Here is a 17,031-nt window from a genome sequence, read left to right as displayed (position 1 = left end):
GACATCCCCTGCTATTTTCTTGCATTGTCTTGTGTGGCACTCTGCCACATGGCAAGAGAAAATGGGAATTCAGCTTGGGGCTTATGATGGGAATTTCCAAATGGGGCCATGAATTCCCACCATCTGGAAGCTGCCATTTACAGTTTTGGGCTTGGTTCCCCCAGCCTGAGGCACTTTGCACAGCACTGCCTTCAGTGTTCTGCATGGCAGGCAATGATGAAAGCAGAGGCAAGGTGAACCCAGCTTACATAGCTCCCAATTGATGGTGCCCAGTGAGGGAAGATGGATTACAGGGACCTGTGAATGGACCATCATGAGAAAGAATGATTGGGTAAAAGATGTCCCAAAACAGAGAAAAAATGCTAACTGCAAAGGAATGGTGGGGACACAGGTGGCTTCCACAGCTTTTATTAAGGAAGTGAATGAGTGGGATGACTCCCAAGGAGTTTTGACTTCAGAGAGGACCTTGCATGTGTGGTGGGGTCAACCCTGAGCAAAAGCTAAATTGCCTCTTGCCACAGATCAGGACAGGGTCGAGCTAACCCTGATGGTAGGGGTCTTGCATGTTTATTTCTTGAAGTAGAATCATTGTTTGTGAGTGTGGGAAATTAAGAGACCCTGCCAGGGGCAGCCTCTGCCTGCTGCAGGGAGGGGGTATGACCCTGCATAGCTCTCTGATAGGAGCAAAAATAGTCATCCTCCAAAAATAAACAGGGAGCAGGAATGAGGCAGGAGCTGCAGTCCCAAAATACCAACTTTCTTCAGCAAAGGGAGCACAGGAGGGCAGAGGGACAGGCAGGGAGCGTGAAACGCAGGAAACAGCCTCCTTATATGGGCTCATCCGTAGGGGACAGAGCTCAGTCGACTGGAATGACCATGTCACAGAATGTGAAGCCTTCAGGGGCCCAAGTGAATGGAGTTTTCTGATCTTTAAATGATTCCCCCAGATTCTTAAGATGCCAAACCAGAGAAGAGGCTACAGTGCCAAAAAAGGAGCATTTTGAATTCAGTTGATCTGGACACACCCAGAGCCCAGGAAAAAGTGGGAACACACACCACATATGGGCGTGCATGCCGACATAAACATTCCCATTACATACACCCCTAACTCAAAACCACGCTCCTTCCCACACAGAAGCTTCCCATGCAAACAACCCCCTTTCCCCTTACACTATCCCTCTGATAGCCAGCAATCCTATTTCCAACACACAGCCTCACAACTCCTCACAAAGGTGCACAGGGCTACAAAAATCACACCAAAAAAACTGGGCCGTAAGGCTGAGGGAAAATGCAGCATGTCCAGGGCACTTCAGTGCCCCTGCAATTTAATTTACTCATCAAAAAACTAGCCTTCAGATCAAAAATAACTCAAGTGGGGCACACCAGATCAGAGGGATGACAATGTCTGGCCCAGTCTTTGCACAAGGCATGACTCCAGGGCATCTAGGAGTTTGATTCCAATGTCTTGCCAATGTTATACTGTGTTCTCATTGATCATACACACCAGGCAACCCTGAATGTCTGTCAGATCCTGAAAAAACACTTCACATACACCTACAGGTCTTTTATTCCTCTTGCAATAAATCAGGTAATTCTTTTTGAATTGCCTACAGGAGCACTAGCAACAGCAAAGGCAATGTTAACTGTCAGCTGAGGAGAAATAGCTTTTCTTTGCTAGCTGCCTGGAAAGTGCTGCAATAAGGTCACATGCCACATACACTTTTGTCAAGTAAATAACTTACCTTCATACACTGTCACAGTTCCAAAATCTCAGTGTAATTTACAATTGAGAATGCAATGTCATGCTTTGGCATAATATGGTGACAGGTAGGGACTTTGCAGCTGCAAGCAAGAGCTTGAGACAGAAAGTGGGACAAATGTCAACCCCAGAGGGATCAGAGCAAAAAGAGAGTACACTGTTCTTCTGTAATGCAGCAAATGTGCTCTTAAACATACCTTTTTGGTGAAAAAGTCTGGGAGATTTAAATGAGCAGAATTTGTTGGTACCTACTGTTACACCTTAAGCAAGATTTGTATGTATATTCCCAAATATAAAGCTATACAGTTTATATCCAAACAGTTTAGTGTTCAAAACACTGAGATTCCACCAGCTCCTGACAACAGTGTTGTTTCTCAGTCCTTGCTGCTCAGTCTCTTTCACAGCATCAACTAATCACTTACTTGCTGGGATTTTCCTTTCCACTTCGGTTTCATCCATTATTTATCTCCAGAAGATCTCCTCTACTTGAGTTTCTGCAGATTGTCCCTTTTCCAAGGAAAACTGCCATGGTCTGAGTTTTTTGTTTCGTTGTTTGTGTTTGGTTTTTTCCCCTCAGAAATTCAGCTCACCATCTTTGTGAAGGCATTTTTCCAGTATTTCTCAGGCCACCTTCCATACCATAACTTTGATACTACATCCACAATCAGTATTTTATCTCTCCCTTGGAAAAATGACTGGCCTGAATTCCATCTCTCCTGCATCAAAGTAGAAACTCTGCCTTCTTCTTTATTGTTTTCCAGGCCCTTTCTTATCAGACAGATGCAGAATTCTAATCTGGCTTCCCCATTAAAGCAGAAATTTCCAGGCTACTTGTCAGATCACGTCTACAGTTCTGAAGGTGTCATTTGAATACTGCTTCCCCCATGGAAGAAACTATCCTGTGTGTCTCTGAATCCTGAAGGTCCAGCAAAGTTTCTTTTAGGACCTACCACAACAGAGGTAGATTATGGGCAGGTTAAGTCCCTCAGATGCTCAGGTGGGTCTGGAAATATGGATTAATTTACCTTCATCAACATGACAACTCCTTTGAAACACTGAGCACTCTGTGCAGGGATGCAGGGACTCAAATGACATTGAGAGCATGCATCAGAGGACACACAATTCTTCTATCATGTCATATTTCTCCTAAATTACGTAGAATCTATGTTTTTCCAATATACAAACACTGTGAGATTTTACACAGTATGTAGGTGTCTTATTTTTATCCGTTGACCAAGAAGTGGAAAGAAAGAAGTATGGGCGGTCTTAAGGATTCTCTTCTCCAGCAAGATGCCAGAGGCTCCCTTGACTGAAGAAAAGCAAATCTCCACAACGAGGCCTGATGAATTGGTTTTGATTACTGCCATTTAAAGAGCTATAAGTCAAGCAGCCTCACTGCTCCTAAACAGCCACATAAAATAATCTATACTGATCTCAGAGCATGTATGATATCAAAAACACATCAATTCCAAGATCTATGCAAGCCTGAGCTTTTTGCAAAGAACAACCCATCTCTTCTGTCTCTCTTTATCATGTCCATAGACAGTACAAATAGTGCGTCTGATTTTAATGAATACCCTCCAAGGACTTCTGCATGTCTTAAATACTCAGCAGAAAATACTGGATTTGCATTTCATCCACAAACTGTCCTTCTTTTCACAGTCACTGGCTTTCCTTTACTAGGGAAAGTGTTACTGAAACAGAAGTTCTTGGGGGCCTTCAAATATTCTCTGTCATCTATCACAGGTAAAGGAGCAGTTCATATAATTAACTAGCTATTAATCAAGAATTGCTCTCCCAAAACAGTGGCCAGCTGTCTGTCAGCTGACATGCACCCCTGAGGAAAGCTATCACCTTTGCAGGATTTGGCACCTGAAACTGTCTGAGGAGTTACTGCTCTCCCTTGCAGGAAAACAGTGACTGAGCACACAACAATCTGATTCTCTAAACAAGGGGTCACCACGTAGAATCCTCTCACAACCCATAGTTATAGTGAAGTGCCCCTCCAGCCCTCCCAAGCATGAACATTTCTAAGTTTGCTACCACTTTATGCTACATATGGTCAGACATTTTCCCACCTCCTACAGTCCTTTTGTTGACTTGAGGTGGGTCCAGAAGCACTCAAAGTATGAAATAAATGTGTGGAAAAGGAAAAGCTTTTAATAAAATTATTTTCAATGAGATTGTCCCTAATCCACATCAAGGTAGACAAGCAGGCAGGACTGCTAGAAAGGCTGGGAAACATGGCTGACTAGAAATACTATTTCAGAAGATGTCATCAAAAGGCGAGGAGATAAGCTCAGAAAGCTGAAAATAACTGCCCTGCTGGTCAGCCAGTCGGGGTGCACGGGAGAGAGGCTGCACAAGGCCTTGGGGAGCTCCAGGCCATGCAGTGCTAGGGCTCACACTGGGGAAGTTAGCCTAATTAGGGAACAAAAGTTCAGCTGCATTTTTGAGATTCCTCTTGGAGAATCTGGCCAACTTCCAGATGAGAGGTCCCCAGGAACAGTCTGGGAGTCCAGCATTTCTACAAGCAACCAGAAGAGCTCTGGGAAAAAAAAAAAAAAAATATGCAAACCCTGTAAAATGGAATCAGGTAAAAAACCCAGTGCTTCCTTGGATGCTGGATCCTTTCAGTGGAGGGTATTTACTAGAATAATGCAAGAATCAAAACACCTGACAGAAACCCTGGGACATGGAGAGACAAATGCAGCTCAGCCCAGGATGACCACGTGAATGAGAGGGCATTGGCAGTGTGCAGTAGCTATGGGAAATTCTGCCTCAGAGAACCCTCCCAGGTTCTCAGAAATGCCAATTGCTTCAAGAGCTATCTACTGCCAGTTCACCCTACTCCCAAATGCATGCCTAAGAAAGCAAAACCCTGGCAACATGCCATATACAAAATGCAGCTACCCCTGCTGAAGGCTCCTCTACAAGCTGAAGATCACAGGGGAGAACAGGATGCTAGAGGAAAACATTGCAGTAAGACTGTAAGATCTTTGGGAATAGGAAATTTTTCTCCCAGCCATACACCAACACTCTCTAGATCTTATTGCAGTGCAAATTGTAGATACAGAAATGACTGTGACTACATTACAATTATGACTTCCTAGGTCATGAACTCTCTAAACCAGAGTGGAAGGACAGTGCCCAAACCATTGTGATTATTTTTACACAAATAAGGTTCCCTGATCAACACTCAGCCGAGTACAGCTGGTGCTGGGTTCCTCACTTGCATGTTTTAAAGTTTCAGGGAATGTAGGGGAGAGCACTTGGGGGGTGGCTGCTGCACAGATCCAGACCAGACCAGACAATGGAATGAGAGTTTAGAGCTCTCCTCACTTGTATGTTTTAAAGTTTCAGGGAATGTAAGGGAGAGCACTTGGGGGTGGCTGCTGCACAGATCCAGACCAGACCAGACAATGGAATGAGAGTTTAGAGCTGGGTGCCAACCACTATGCAAGGGTAAGAACTGGGTCAGGAAAATACCGCTCTGATTAAAGGCCCTGATCATATCAAGCCCCAGGCCATGTCTACACCACAGGTGCAGACACACCTGCAAGCAGGATCCACATGAGTCAGCTCAAGTCTGGAAATTGTCTTGTTTTAGGTACTTCTGGTAATGAAGCTAGTACCTCCCCAGGTAGAGTGCAGGTCGCTTCTCACCAGGGGATCTCCACATCATTCTGCACTGTATTTTAGAATACAAATACACTCACTCAACCTCACCCAACTGGGTGACCTAGCAATTTAAGAACACAACTGGCTTTATATTTCAGGTACTTACGTTCTTTTTATAGTTGTTCTTCCAACAAACATTGAATGAAAACAATTGATCCTGGCATGCTGACCTACCCTAAAAAGCAATAGCCCATTTTTCCACTCAAATGTTTTAGAAGCACTGGCAATGAGAACTACAAAAGGACTTTGATGCCTGCTCTGGAAAGGTCAGATCTTCAAATCCTCTTTCCAGTTGTTGCCTTAAAGCATGTTGTCATTCAAACACTGAGTGATACAGAGTCACAGAGGCCAGCATTCACCTGTATAAGGGTCAGAAATCAGGTGCTTTCCCTATTTTTAGTCTGTGATGGACCTTGAGACTACTTATGCCACCTCTACCAAAGCACAGCTAGAGGATGAGGTCCCAGCAGGACCCATTGGAACTGATGTCTTCCCACTCAAATATTGTTGCCTTCAGTTAGAAAGTCTTTTCCCATCGTACCAAAATTCTTTTGGTTCCATTTGCAAAGCAGAGTGGCTTCAGCAGAAAGGACTGAGAGCCTTCTCAGACTCAGAACAGCTCATAGACTTGTCATGATATATAATATTCCTTATGGAGGTGGCAAACATTACTTGCTACATCTTTCTCAGAGAAGGAAGATGACAATAAAATCAGTGTTTTCCAGCTTAGAAAGGAGATGGCCAGTTTAATCTCTATGTCTAAAGCATGAGGTTCCAACACTGAAATGAACATCTGCTTACTCAGGAAATGGAGGTCCCTGAAGGGAAGGAAAAGCCCTGCTCTACTTCTGAAGGCTAGAAAACACAGGATGGGGATCAGGCTTTCTCACTGGTAGTGCAAGGACATGCACTCCCAAAGCTCACAGAATGGGGCCAGAACTCCACAGAAGCACACACTGCCATTACCAGCCACTCTTTACCATCGCAGTAGACCCACCAGCCCATCCTGAGATTATCTATGTACTACACAGGCACCCAGTGCAGGATATGGATTTTGTTATGAGGATAAGGCATCTAAATCCCCCTGTGGGTCTGTTTAGGGAATACCCACAGTGCTTCTGCATAAAGCTCTACCTTTCCTTTCAGATAGGGACTAAAGAAAACTAGTGGAAGGACTTCTCCAAGGTCCCAAAGCAAATCTATGGCAAAGCCACAAAAAGAACCCAGCAAAATCTTGGCTCACAACCACATTCATAATCCTGCTTATTCTGCTTCTGCAAATTAACTGAAATATTAGGATACACCCTTTATTATACCATTGATTAGCCTTACAGCCTTTGGCTAAATATCCCAGGCAGTCTTGGAAGGTGCAGCCAAATGAGTGATTCAACTGGCAAAAATTCAGATGCAAGATGAGTGGTTTGCCAAGGGATGCAAAACAAGTTTCAGAGCAGGCAGATGGCTGGAGGGCAGGACTTCAGCAGGTACGTTGACATCAACAACCCTGATGAGGTTGTTTGTTAGTATTCAAGCAGCTACAAAGTTATCTTCAGCACAGCAAGAGGAAAGGGACCAAATCCAGGAAGAGTTCATATTATAACACTCAGCAAAGCCCAAAGGGAGTTCAGAGAAGGGTTATATGAGCCATCCGGGGGATGAAGGGGCCAGCTTCGGACAAATGATTCAAGAAGCCAAGTATTTCAGATTGGCCAGGCAATGACTAAGGCAGAGATATACTGCAACAAGATTTGAATCACATTTTATAACACAAAGTTCCACTAACAGTTGATTTGGAGGAGACTTATCATATAAGTAACAGAAGTTTGTAAGCATACTGTAGTATAAGTTACAAGCAGCTTACTAATCAGTCAGATTTCTGAATGCTCAGTTAACCATTTTATACCATTTACACACTTTTCCAAATGGAAAAATACTATAAAGTGTGACTGTCATGCTTAAGAGCACAAGCCTGCAAAAAGGACACAGGAATTATCCAAACAAAACCATTTTCAAAGCAGGCTCCCTCATACTAAGTAAATCTCCTTGCCAAGCACCATTGCATAACATCCCTGAAGCAACAATTGCTCATGTGGAAGAGTCACATCAGTAAAGTTATTTTAATGAAATTTAGCAGCCAGAAGCAAGGTGCCTGTGGCATGTGACCAGTCAGCACTCAACAGCAGACCTTGGGAATCAATGATTTAGGGCACTGTATGGAGGTGGAATTAGTTTCAGTGAAATGACTGTAAGGACTGGTTCCAGCGAGGCGGGGGCACGGGGAGGAAGATTAGATCAATTATCAGTAAAAATTTCTATTAGACAACCAGTCCCCAAAACTATACCCATCAGTGGGAGGTCTCTTTGCCTGATAAATGGAAAAGTGCTCTGGGCATAGTCCTGAACCATCCATCACTGCCAAATAAACCCAGTGGATCTTTTTTACAATATCATCTCTTGCACTACCAAGAGAAAACTGAGCTAATCTGAATAGCCTTGCCTCCTTGTGATGAGCATATCCTTCTGAGGCCAGAATTAATGAGATGGGTGATGCGGGTTTCTTTTCTGGGCTTTAGATTTCACAGATGAATCTACTGTGCTACCAGTACTGGAGTGGTCCTTCAGCAGAAGGAATTAAGAGCACAGGAGAGGGTGTTTTAATTATCAAAGAGAGAGAAACTCTAGGCAGGAAGAATTGGGCAACACCAATTCCATGGTTAGGAAGAGCGTAAGGCAACTAGCCCAAAGACTTCAAGAGAAAGAGGTAGAACTTCTCAGGTTGTTCTGAATGGCTTCTAATGCTAAATTAATGCTAAGGCGTATTTAGCCTTGGTGCAGAATAAGAAAGGATATGTGTGACTTCTCTGTGTGTGACAGGAGCCTGGTAAGAAGCACTGTGACATTATTATTGATTCTGGCATTCAATGCTGGTGCAATAAAAAGAAAAGAGTCATAGAAAATCCAAAGGCACATGTCCTTGTTACTACTGCCTGGCCTTCTCCTCTGGGGCACCAGCAAGACTTCAGCATCCCTAAAGATAAGTTCTCATGTTATAAGAGCAAACTAACCATACTGGACAGCAATCTAGGTTAAGTCAGGTTTTGTACTCTATTAGCTAATTGCTGTCCTGACTTTTAGATGAAAATAGAGCATCTTTTCAGTGGCCACATATACATCTGTGACCTCAAAACAAGATGCAGCAGCTGATAAGAGCAGCTGTTTCAAAGATAATTAAAAATCTGTCAGCAACAGAAACAGAGGATGCAGGAAAGGCACTGCATCCAAAGCAAACTTTATATTATTCTCCAGTACTAGAGTACCCTCTTAAGGTAGTCTCCAGACACATAATAGGTTAATCCTACTAGTCCCCTTCAGAGGAGCCAGCATCTACCTAGAAAGCCTTGAGTCTTACATGGTCAGCCTTTTCCTGATAGTCTTCATCCTTGAAGGGTCAGGAGGGAAAAAGAGAGAAAGAAGTTAAAAGGAAGCACTATGGAAGCCTGCACAAAACAGCTTGAAGACTGACATTTACGAGTGTCCTGCAGCACATGCTTTGCAACCTTATTCACTTGAACAAAGCACAAAGTTGATCCCACCATTATAACATTTTATATCCAATCATTTATGCAGTTGCCAACTGTGATACTTAAAGAAAACAAACAAACAAACAAACCAAACCCCAACAAAACCAACAAAAAAACCCACCAAAAAAAAAAAACCACCCCAAAACATGAGCAAGAAGAGAACAGACTCAGTTCATTCTCCCTATAGCATGATAAATCTCAAATTATTCAGGTGTGTAGGATCCTAGAAGGATTCATATGGAGAAGCACTGCAGCCATGCCAGAGATTAGAACTGATGCTGGACCAGTCATACTAGGGGTTATACACTGTAGCAGGCTACAGTCCTTTTTTCAGAAGCTACTGTTTCTCAAGGCAACCTCAGATTCTCCCCTGAGAGCACAGGTTGCAGCAGTTAGTGTAAGACAGGCATAGCTGCCATCAGTGTTAGCTTCAGCAGATGATCTTTAGCTAACACTATAAAGGAGCAGGTTGGTTGTGGGGTAGATAAGTAACTCAAGAAAATCAGCCTGTTAATCACTGTGAAAGTTGCAAACTGGTTGAGAACCTTTTAGATGAGCAGACTGTCAGCACCAGCAGTTGCAACAACCAGTGCTGTTAGGCACCAAATGCAAGGAGGTAATTAGGAACCCAACAATCTCTATGCTGTTCTAGAAATCACAGTGTTCAGAACCACGTGGAGGAGAATTTAGAGTATTCTAGATTGACCTGTGACTCTACACCAGGAGTATGCATAGGATGGCTGGAAACACTCCATTAACCCACCTGACTTTTCTTCTGGATTAAATAATCTCCCCTGTGGAACATGGAAGCCATGTGATTATAAATTGCATATACCTCTCCTAGAAGTGGTTTGGTACCTGAGTTCATTTTGTGTCTTTGCTGTCATCTGGTCTTATGATATTACTACAACAAGAGCAGAGTGGGGCTACATACAAGTTAGAGCAGCTGGAGTACAAAAGTGTCCTTACCAATGAGCAGCACAAATGAAATCAGATTTGCCCAACTGGTAAAAATCTGTTGGAAGGATGTATCTGTCAGCCAGGGGTCTGCTTCTTCCCACAGCAAACAGCAGAAAGGTTGGCTTCTGTGGGGTCCACATGACCTAAGCTTCTCTGGATGTACAGAGCCCAAGTGGCACAAGACTTGCACCAGCATGGAAGAAAATCTAGCTGGGCAACACATACAGGAAAAGTATTTAAAGAACCACTTCTTGGAGCAATCTTTTACGTGTGTTTCACCCTCAGCAATTCTTATTTTACAGCATTTTACATGCTTTTTAGCTACCACACAAGGACCACAACTACATAAGCAAGCTTACAAATACCAGCTAGGACAACAAGAGAAGAACATATTTTCAGAAGAGAAAGCAGAGCCTATTCCCAGGCTGTGGTAAAATGTGGCAGAGAACCAGCAGGGAACTTTTTTTGGGCAAACCCTGATATAAAGTCATTTTGTCCTACCTGTGTGGAATTATTTTCAAAATAGGGAAACCTATTTTGAACCTTCATCCTTTAGGCTGACCATTGCTTAGTAAAGCAGTCTCCATTCAAAGGACTGAGTGCTGCCAGAGATATGCTGGCAAAATCATAGTGAGACTGCAAGAGGCAGAAACCAGGGAACTCTTGAAAAAAGGTCCCAAGGGAATCACATCACTGTAGGATGAAGAAAAAATAGACCATGGAAGTAGGATAACATTAAAATATTTTTGCATACAGATTTCTTACAGGACAGCAAATAGTTCACTCTTGTTGAGAGAAGAAACGGGAAAGGAAAAATCTGCTGATACTTTTTTTTAAAGGTTTTTCCACTCATCTTTTCAAATCAATCTCATCAAGAGTTCCAAACCTGGCCAAACAACTTCTTCTGATGGATGTCATCAAGCCAGCATTCAGGCTGTTGGGTGCAGTGATGTTAGAGCCAGGAAAAAGGTTTGGCTTTTATTAAAAGTGTCCAGAAGTCCTGTTAGCATGGGATAGCAAAGATCTTCAACAGATCTCATTGTATGAGCTGTCCCTCTCATTATACAAATAACACAACTAGCTTGAGTCTCTCCCATTCTGTCACAAACTTGATAGCATCAAGATGAGTAAATGTACCACATCAAGCCAGGGGATGGGAAAGGCCTCTCAATGGAAAAAGAGACACATTACCCCTCTGAAATGAATGTTTGAAATGTGGAGTTCTGGCATGCAGCAAGCAGATTTATCTCTAGGAATTCCCACTTACAGCATATTCCCCTGGGTGCCCAAGAAGTGCCTGCTGAACTGCCAAGGAGCTCTGAAGGCAGGAACGCACACAGCCTTTGCTGCAGGAGGGTGCCAACTGCACCAATTACAGCAAATAATCATGTTAGATCTTGCCTGGTGAAAGAACACATAGCTGCAGTGTAGTTTGTTAGTACTTGTACTTCTGAAAAGGCAGGAATGCTCTGTATGTCACATGGGCAGAGTGTGAGCTTTGTGACCTTCCATGAGCCCCTTGAGGAGGTCTACATCTGAAGATAATGCAGGTACTTCCACACAGAATGGGAATTATGAAGTAGAGATTTGGACAGAGGAATTACAGATTTGCTGCTGTAGTTAAGAATAATTTTGTGGGAAATACATACACACAACAGGCACTGAAAAAATACTAAGATATCACAGTGTTTTCATAGAGCTTGGGGGAAGTAGACTAGGCTACAAGGCACAAGACATTGCAACTGTGCCCTGGGGAAGGAGGTTTTAACACACATTTGTTGAATAGAGCAGCACACAGTTTGGAGTGTCTTTTGGAAGAGCCCAGGCCAAGCAAAGATCAGCAGTAACCTGATAAGATCTATGCTTCAAGTCAGATGATTTGCCTATTGACTTCAAAACAAAGATCTTTTTAATTACAATAATTGTCTGCCCTCTAAGTGAATTTCCTTGTAATAAGCCCAGATGTTGAAACATGGATAGACAGGTACCTTTTGCTTCCTTCAAGCAAGCTGCTCTGACAGGAAAACACTTCCTGGATGCTTCTCAGTGTTATGAAAAGACCCAAACAATAGCACAAATGGTATGTTCATACCAGAAATTTGAGATGGGTGGAAACTGAGTGGATTGGCTTGGAATTTAAAAAAAAAAAATTCAAAAAGAGTCAAGGTGAATGAAACCAGTTTTAAAACTCTGAGGAACCTCTGAAAGCAAAATCACTAACCTGAATGTGAAATTGCATATGAGGGTGTAAATATGGCAAAGGTTTATGACAAACACCTTTGCCTTCAAAATCAGTAATAAGAATAAAACCTTCTATGCTGAAATTAATTACCTGGCGCCTGATCCCCTACTGCCAGTTCCACCAAAAAAAAAAATAAATAAAAGGACTGTTTTTTTTTTTAATCTTGCATTTCTTTTGGGAAGATTTCTTATGAAGGTTTCAAGATGACTAGATGGCTGAATGAGATATCCATTGTAACCCCACAACTTAACAGCAAGCCAAGGCCAAACTTCCAGAAAAGTAAAAGGCGATTTCCAGTCTAGGGTGAAGGAAAAAACATTATTAGTTCTGTTAAATACTCACTTTGGTAACAAATATGGTCACGTATAAAAAACCTTCAATTTTGGAGCAAAGGAAAAGGCTGAGGATTATTCACAGTGGATTTTGTCTTTCTTCCAGTACCTCCAAGGTTCTCGATTAACACAAACATTTAGCAACAAAGACATGTCTGAAGGGAGACTATTGACACAAACTATTCTTCCTGGTGGTTAAGATCCAGTACTAACATATTTGAATGTTGTAAGGCGTGGAAGTCCTTACCCTTCTGCTGCTGAAAAACTCACTGCTCTCAAACAGAACACTGTAAATATTTCTTACTCTTCTTCAGGACTGGCCCAAGTCCTGGAGCCCCTATGATCTCTTCCCAGCTATTGAAATGGTTGTGGTGTGAGCAGTAAGCACAAGCAAACTGCAGTAAGTTACAGTCCATCAGCTGTACCTCTACACAATGCCCTGGTCTCTTTTAAACCAGAGAATCGGGATGGGCAGCTCCAGCAAGAGAACAATCTGACAGTGAGCCACCCTAATGTGGAGGCCAGCTAATGATTACACCCCCTTAAACCACCAGCTGGTTTCCCTAAGACTTTCTTCACCTATGAGGTCAACAGTTACTTCTATTTCTTAAATTGCATCTTCTGCACATTCCCTCACAGAATTCATCCTGAATGCCTACAGCATATCCAAGGGGAGAACCCCTAGGTGGAAGATTATTCTCCATTATGTATATCAAAAAAAGAGCATACTTTCTCCAGAAAAAAAGTCTTGCTCTATGAGGTGTTATTGTAAGCTGAGCTGTAATAGTGCTATTTTCAACAGTATCACAGGGTCTTAAAGGAAAAAACCCCCTACAACCATTTTGGCACAGATGTCTGGGACACAGCTACTCAGTGTAATAGGAAAGTTTTGTCACTGCACAGGGAATCAGGGAGTAGCCACTCCAAGACAGAAGGTCCCAGGGCTGTGAGCAGAGTAGCCTGAAGCAGAGTTGGTGCCAGGGTGGCCAGCAGGGCAAAATGGTTTCCAGTTTAAAGAAGCCAAGAATATGGTATGCTGGAGATCATTGACTGACATTTCAAAACAGTAAGCATTACCTCATTTAAACAAATATCACTGCCAACAAGGTGATGACATTTTTTGTCAGATGACATTTTGCTCAGGGAGCAAAACTGGTATGTCATTTCTTGAGAGCTGCTCCTTCTAGCAGGAGGTGTCTGTGGTGGAGCCATGCTAACATCCAATAGAAAGCTTCCAGGAAGAATTTCAGCATTCTGCAACACTAAGCAAAAATATCAATTGAAACAGTTCAGATCTATTTCTGGATACTTGAGGATGTTGCCTCACTCTCCTGAGAAAGAGGGGTTCCTGACCTCCTTCTATCATTTGAAGATGTACTAATAGAACAGCCTCTGAACCAAAGTTTTCCTCCAAAGACAAGTGGGAGCTGAGTTTGCACATTATTACGCACACGGAAAAGTCCCAGATGCTGCAAAGCTGGCTCCTAGCACAACCTTTGTAGCCATGCACAGAGAAAATGAAAAAGAGCATCACTACACAAACTTGATAGAGACCATGTCAGATGTACTCTGGCTCTAGCAAAGCAAAGCAAAAAAGTAAGGCATCTGTTTATCTGCCTTGCTACTGTAGATGGTGGCAAAACTGGTCACAAAATTATGTGCCAGCTCATATTTTAAATCTAGAAATTAAAATATCAGGAAGATAGGCATGCACGGAAGGGAGAGGCCCCAATACTGTATGATACCTGACATGTAAACCATACCTCCATACCTGACATGTAAACCATAGCCCTAGACAGGACCATGTGTGGAAACTATGATACAAAGGGCAACACCAGAAAGGGACAGGGCAGTCACAAGTCCCAAATCTAAGGACAAAATTCAACGGGCAACGCACACCATGCAGGAAGGAATCTCAGAAGAAATTAATAATTCTCCACTGGAGACAACAGCAGGACAACAGACAAGCCCTCCTGACAGGACACCCACCTCTCCAAGGGAAGCAGACGGGGAATTCTTCCTGCTGAGTTTTTCACCTGCAAAGAGGTCTTGGCGGGCTCGACGGCCCATCTTTAGTACCTGTAGTGCAGGGGGACACACGGAGGAGCAGAGGGCACACAGTTACTGACAGGACAGGAGCCCATTCCCTGCAGGGACCGGACGGCACGGCAGGGCCCCGCGGCCGCGCCCCGCCCCGCAGCGAGGCGCGCTGCCCTCAGGGCGCACAGCCCTCGCTGGCCGCAGGTGTGAGCCCGCAGCCGCCTCCCGGCCCGCCCAGCCGCGCTGCTCGGCCCGCACCGCCCGGCCACCGCCCCCGCGGGCTGGCCGAGCACCCGGCGCCTGGCAGCCGCAGAAACATCCGCCCCCGCAGCAGTCTTAGAACCTTGGCCTGACTGAGGGGGACACCGGGGCTGCAACACCTCATGCGGGTTCTCAGCCCTTTCTAATTGCACTTGCGGTGTGGCAGGCCGGGAACAGTCTGACGCTCTGCCTTCTCCAGCTCTTTGCCGTAGACACTTTTTAAGTTCCCACTAAGGTAGATAAATCCTAGCCTTACACATGTGTCTCCTGATAGAGGCTTTTGCCAAAGTCTCCTGATGGCTTCTGATGCTCTTCCCAATTCTCCCTGGCTCTCTAACACAGCTTTCCAGATGCGGCAGCCGGTCCCCAGAGCCCGCGGTGGAGGCGGTGCCAAGGATCAAATGTAAGCACAACGATCATTACACACATGCTTCTCAGCCGTGAGTTGTGCGGAGATTTCCACTGAGCTGTATAAAACTACCCCAGTCTGTTTCTTGGCTGGACAGATGTACAGATTAATTGTAAATAAATCTGGTTTTAGCTCCACATGTTTAACAAACATTCAGTTTTCCAGTACTTTGTCCCTTTGCCTATTATTTTTTTTTCTGCTATCTCACATTCCTCACAATTTTCACCCATCCTCATTAGCCTAAATAATTTCTTCTGCTGCTACAATAGAGAACTGTACCACACCCCAAACTACGCTGTTAACATTTTGCCATGATGAAAATTGACTCTGTAAGTAAACTTTTAAGCCTCCCAGGAACACCTTTTACTAAAGGCACTAGATTTCACTCTATACCTGCTTAGCTTTTGTAGAAGCTCATGGTTTGGCTGAGGAACTTTAAGTCATCTAAATAAATTGTATCAAATAATTCTCCTTTTTTCCATTCTGACATGTTGAAGTAGTTGTGCCGTGATGATCTAAGGATTAAGTGAAATAAGATTTGTGGGCAGAGGCAATAACTTTTTATTAGACCAACTGATATAGCTGGAAAAGAAAACATAAGGGTTTCTGTGCCTGAAAGCTTGTGTGTTTTTTCCAGCTGTATCAATTGGCCTAATAAAAGATATTATCTCCCTTTACAAATCTTGACATGTTCAAGGAATTCAGTAAGTGAGACATGATTTTCCTTTTTTGAAGCCAGGCTCACTGGGCTTTATGAAATTATGATCTTCCATATACTCTGTTCTTCTCTTTTAATTACAGATTCAAGCATTCATGAGGTAGAGAGGGCAGTTTGCACCTAGCCCCATGCTTCACCACAGGGCCATGGGAATATGGCCCTGCATTTCTCAATTCTCCCCAGCTCCTCCAAACAGCTGCTGCAACAACACAGCTACACATGCCAGGAGACAGAGGGGACTGTAGCTCTGGGGTTACAAGACACTTACAGCTGACCTTCTGATCCAAAAAAGAGCATCCCAAGAGGAGCATGATAGCATCCAGGGCAATGTCTGCTAAAACAGGAAGGCATTCCTGGGGCAGGAAGCCTTGGGTAGGAGTACATTGCCAGCTGTCCTCCCACACAGGTAGCTGGCAGGGTGATCCTCCCAGAGCCAGGGTAGAGCCTACAGGCTGCCATCCTGGACAGACAGATCATGAAGCAGCATGACCAGTGCATTCACTTGTTTGGAACTGCCCTCCCCCTTCAAGCTTCTCCTCACAATTCCCCTGGGTCCCCATCCCAGACAGTATACCTGTACTTCTCACTTTCCCCCAAGATACTCTGTGCTGCTTGCTGCCTACCCCAGGGAGAGAAGTCTCAGGCCAGTTGAGGGAGGGTGAAAGAAAACATGTAAAGACTTGGGGAACTGAGCCTGTCTCAGAATTTTGACTCCTGACTTCAGAGATTCTCAATGAGAGAGAAGAGCAGATGTGCAGAAAGAACAAAATCTAAAATCTGTCCCACCTCCAATCCCTCTGGATTCCACTTATTAGAATGGGGTTTGTCACCTACCCCTGAAAGTTTTCCCTGCTTGGAGAGGGCAACAGGAGGAAGAGAGTTTTCATCCATCATTTCATGTTGTGGCCAAAGTGGATTTTGCTTGCCTTTAGTGTTGGTGTTACATTTTCTGAACAGTTGAATTCTCCTCTGTCTTGCTGGTGACACAACAGGCAGCATTTGACCCTGGGCCTACATCGGCTCCACTTAACCAGCTGAGAAGGAGCCA

At 43.9% G+C, this 17,031-nt stretch overlaps 1 protein-coding gene across 4 annotated transcripts in view; it reads right to left on the bottom strand.

Annotated features, from left to right (window-relative positions):
* The window catches only part of IFT43 (intraflagellar transport 43), a 44,113-nt gene extending 29,273 nt beyond the window's left edge, over window positions 1-14,840 (bottom strand). Inside the window, exons 1-3 of one of the 4 annotated variants that reach the window (XM_039705514.1) lie at window positions 14,545-14,840; window positions 13,633-13,817; window positions 8,850-8,879 (exon numbers count right to left, since the gene is read on the bottom strand). In XM_039705514.1, coding sequence (XP_039561448.1) covers window positions 8,850-8,879; window positions 13,633-13,767 — 165 coding nt within the window. In that variant the 5' untranslated portion in view covers window positions 13,768-13,817; window positions 14,545-14,840. The remainder of the gene's footprint in view (window positions 1-8,849; window positions 8,880-13,632; window positions 13,818-14,544) is intronic. The other 3 variants (XM_039705515.1, XM_039705516.1, XM_039705517.1) reach the window with 3 other exon arrangements.
* Between the last annotated feature and the right edge of the window lie 2,191 nt (window positions 14,841-17,031).

This window comes from Passer montanus, unplaced genomic scaffold, assembly GCF_014805655.1.
Source record: "Passer montanus isolate IOZ18808 unplaced genomic scaffold, ASM1480565v1 scaffold18, whole genome shotgun sequence".
Lineage (NCBI taxonomy): Eukaryota > Metazoa > Chordata > Aves > Passeriformes > Passeridae > Passer > Passer montanus.
Note: the sequence above shows the minus strand (reverse complement) of the source record. Positions and strands in the feature narration are given on the sequence as shown.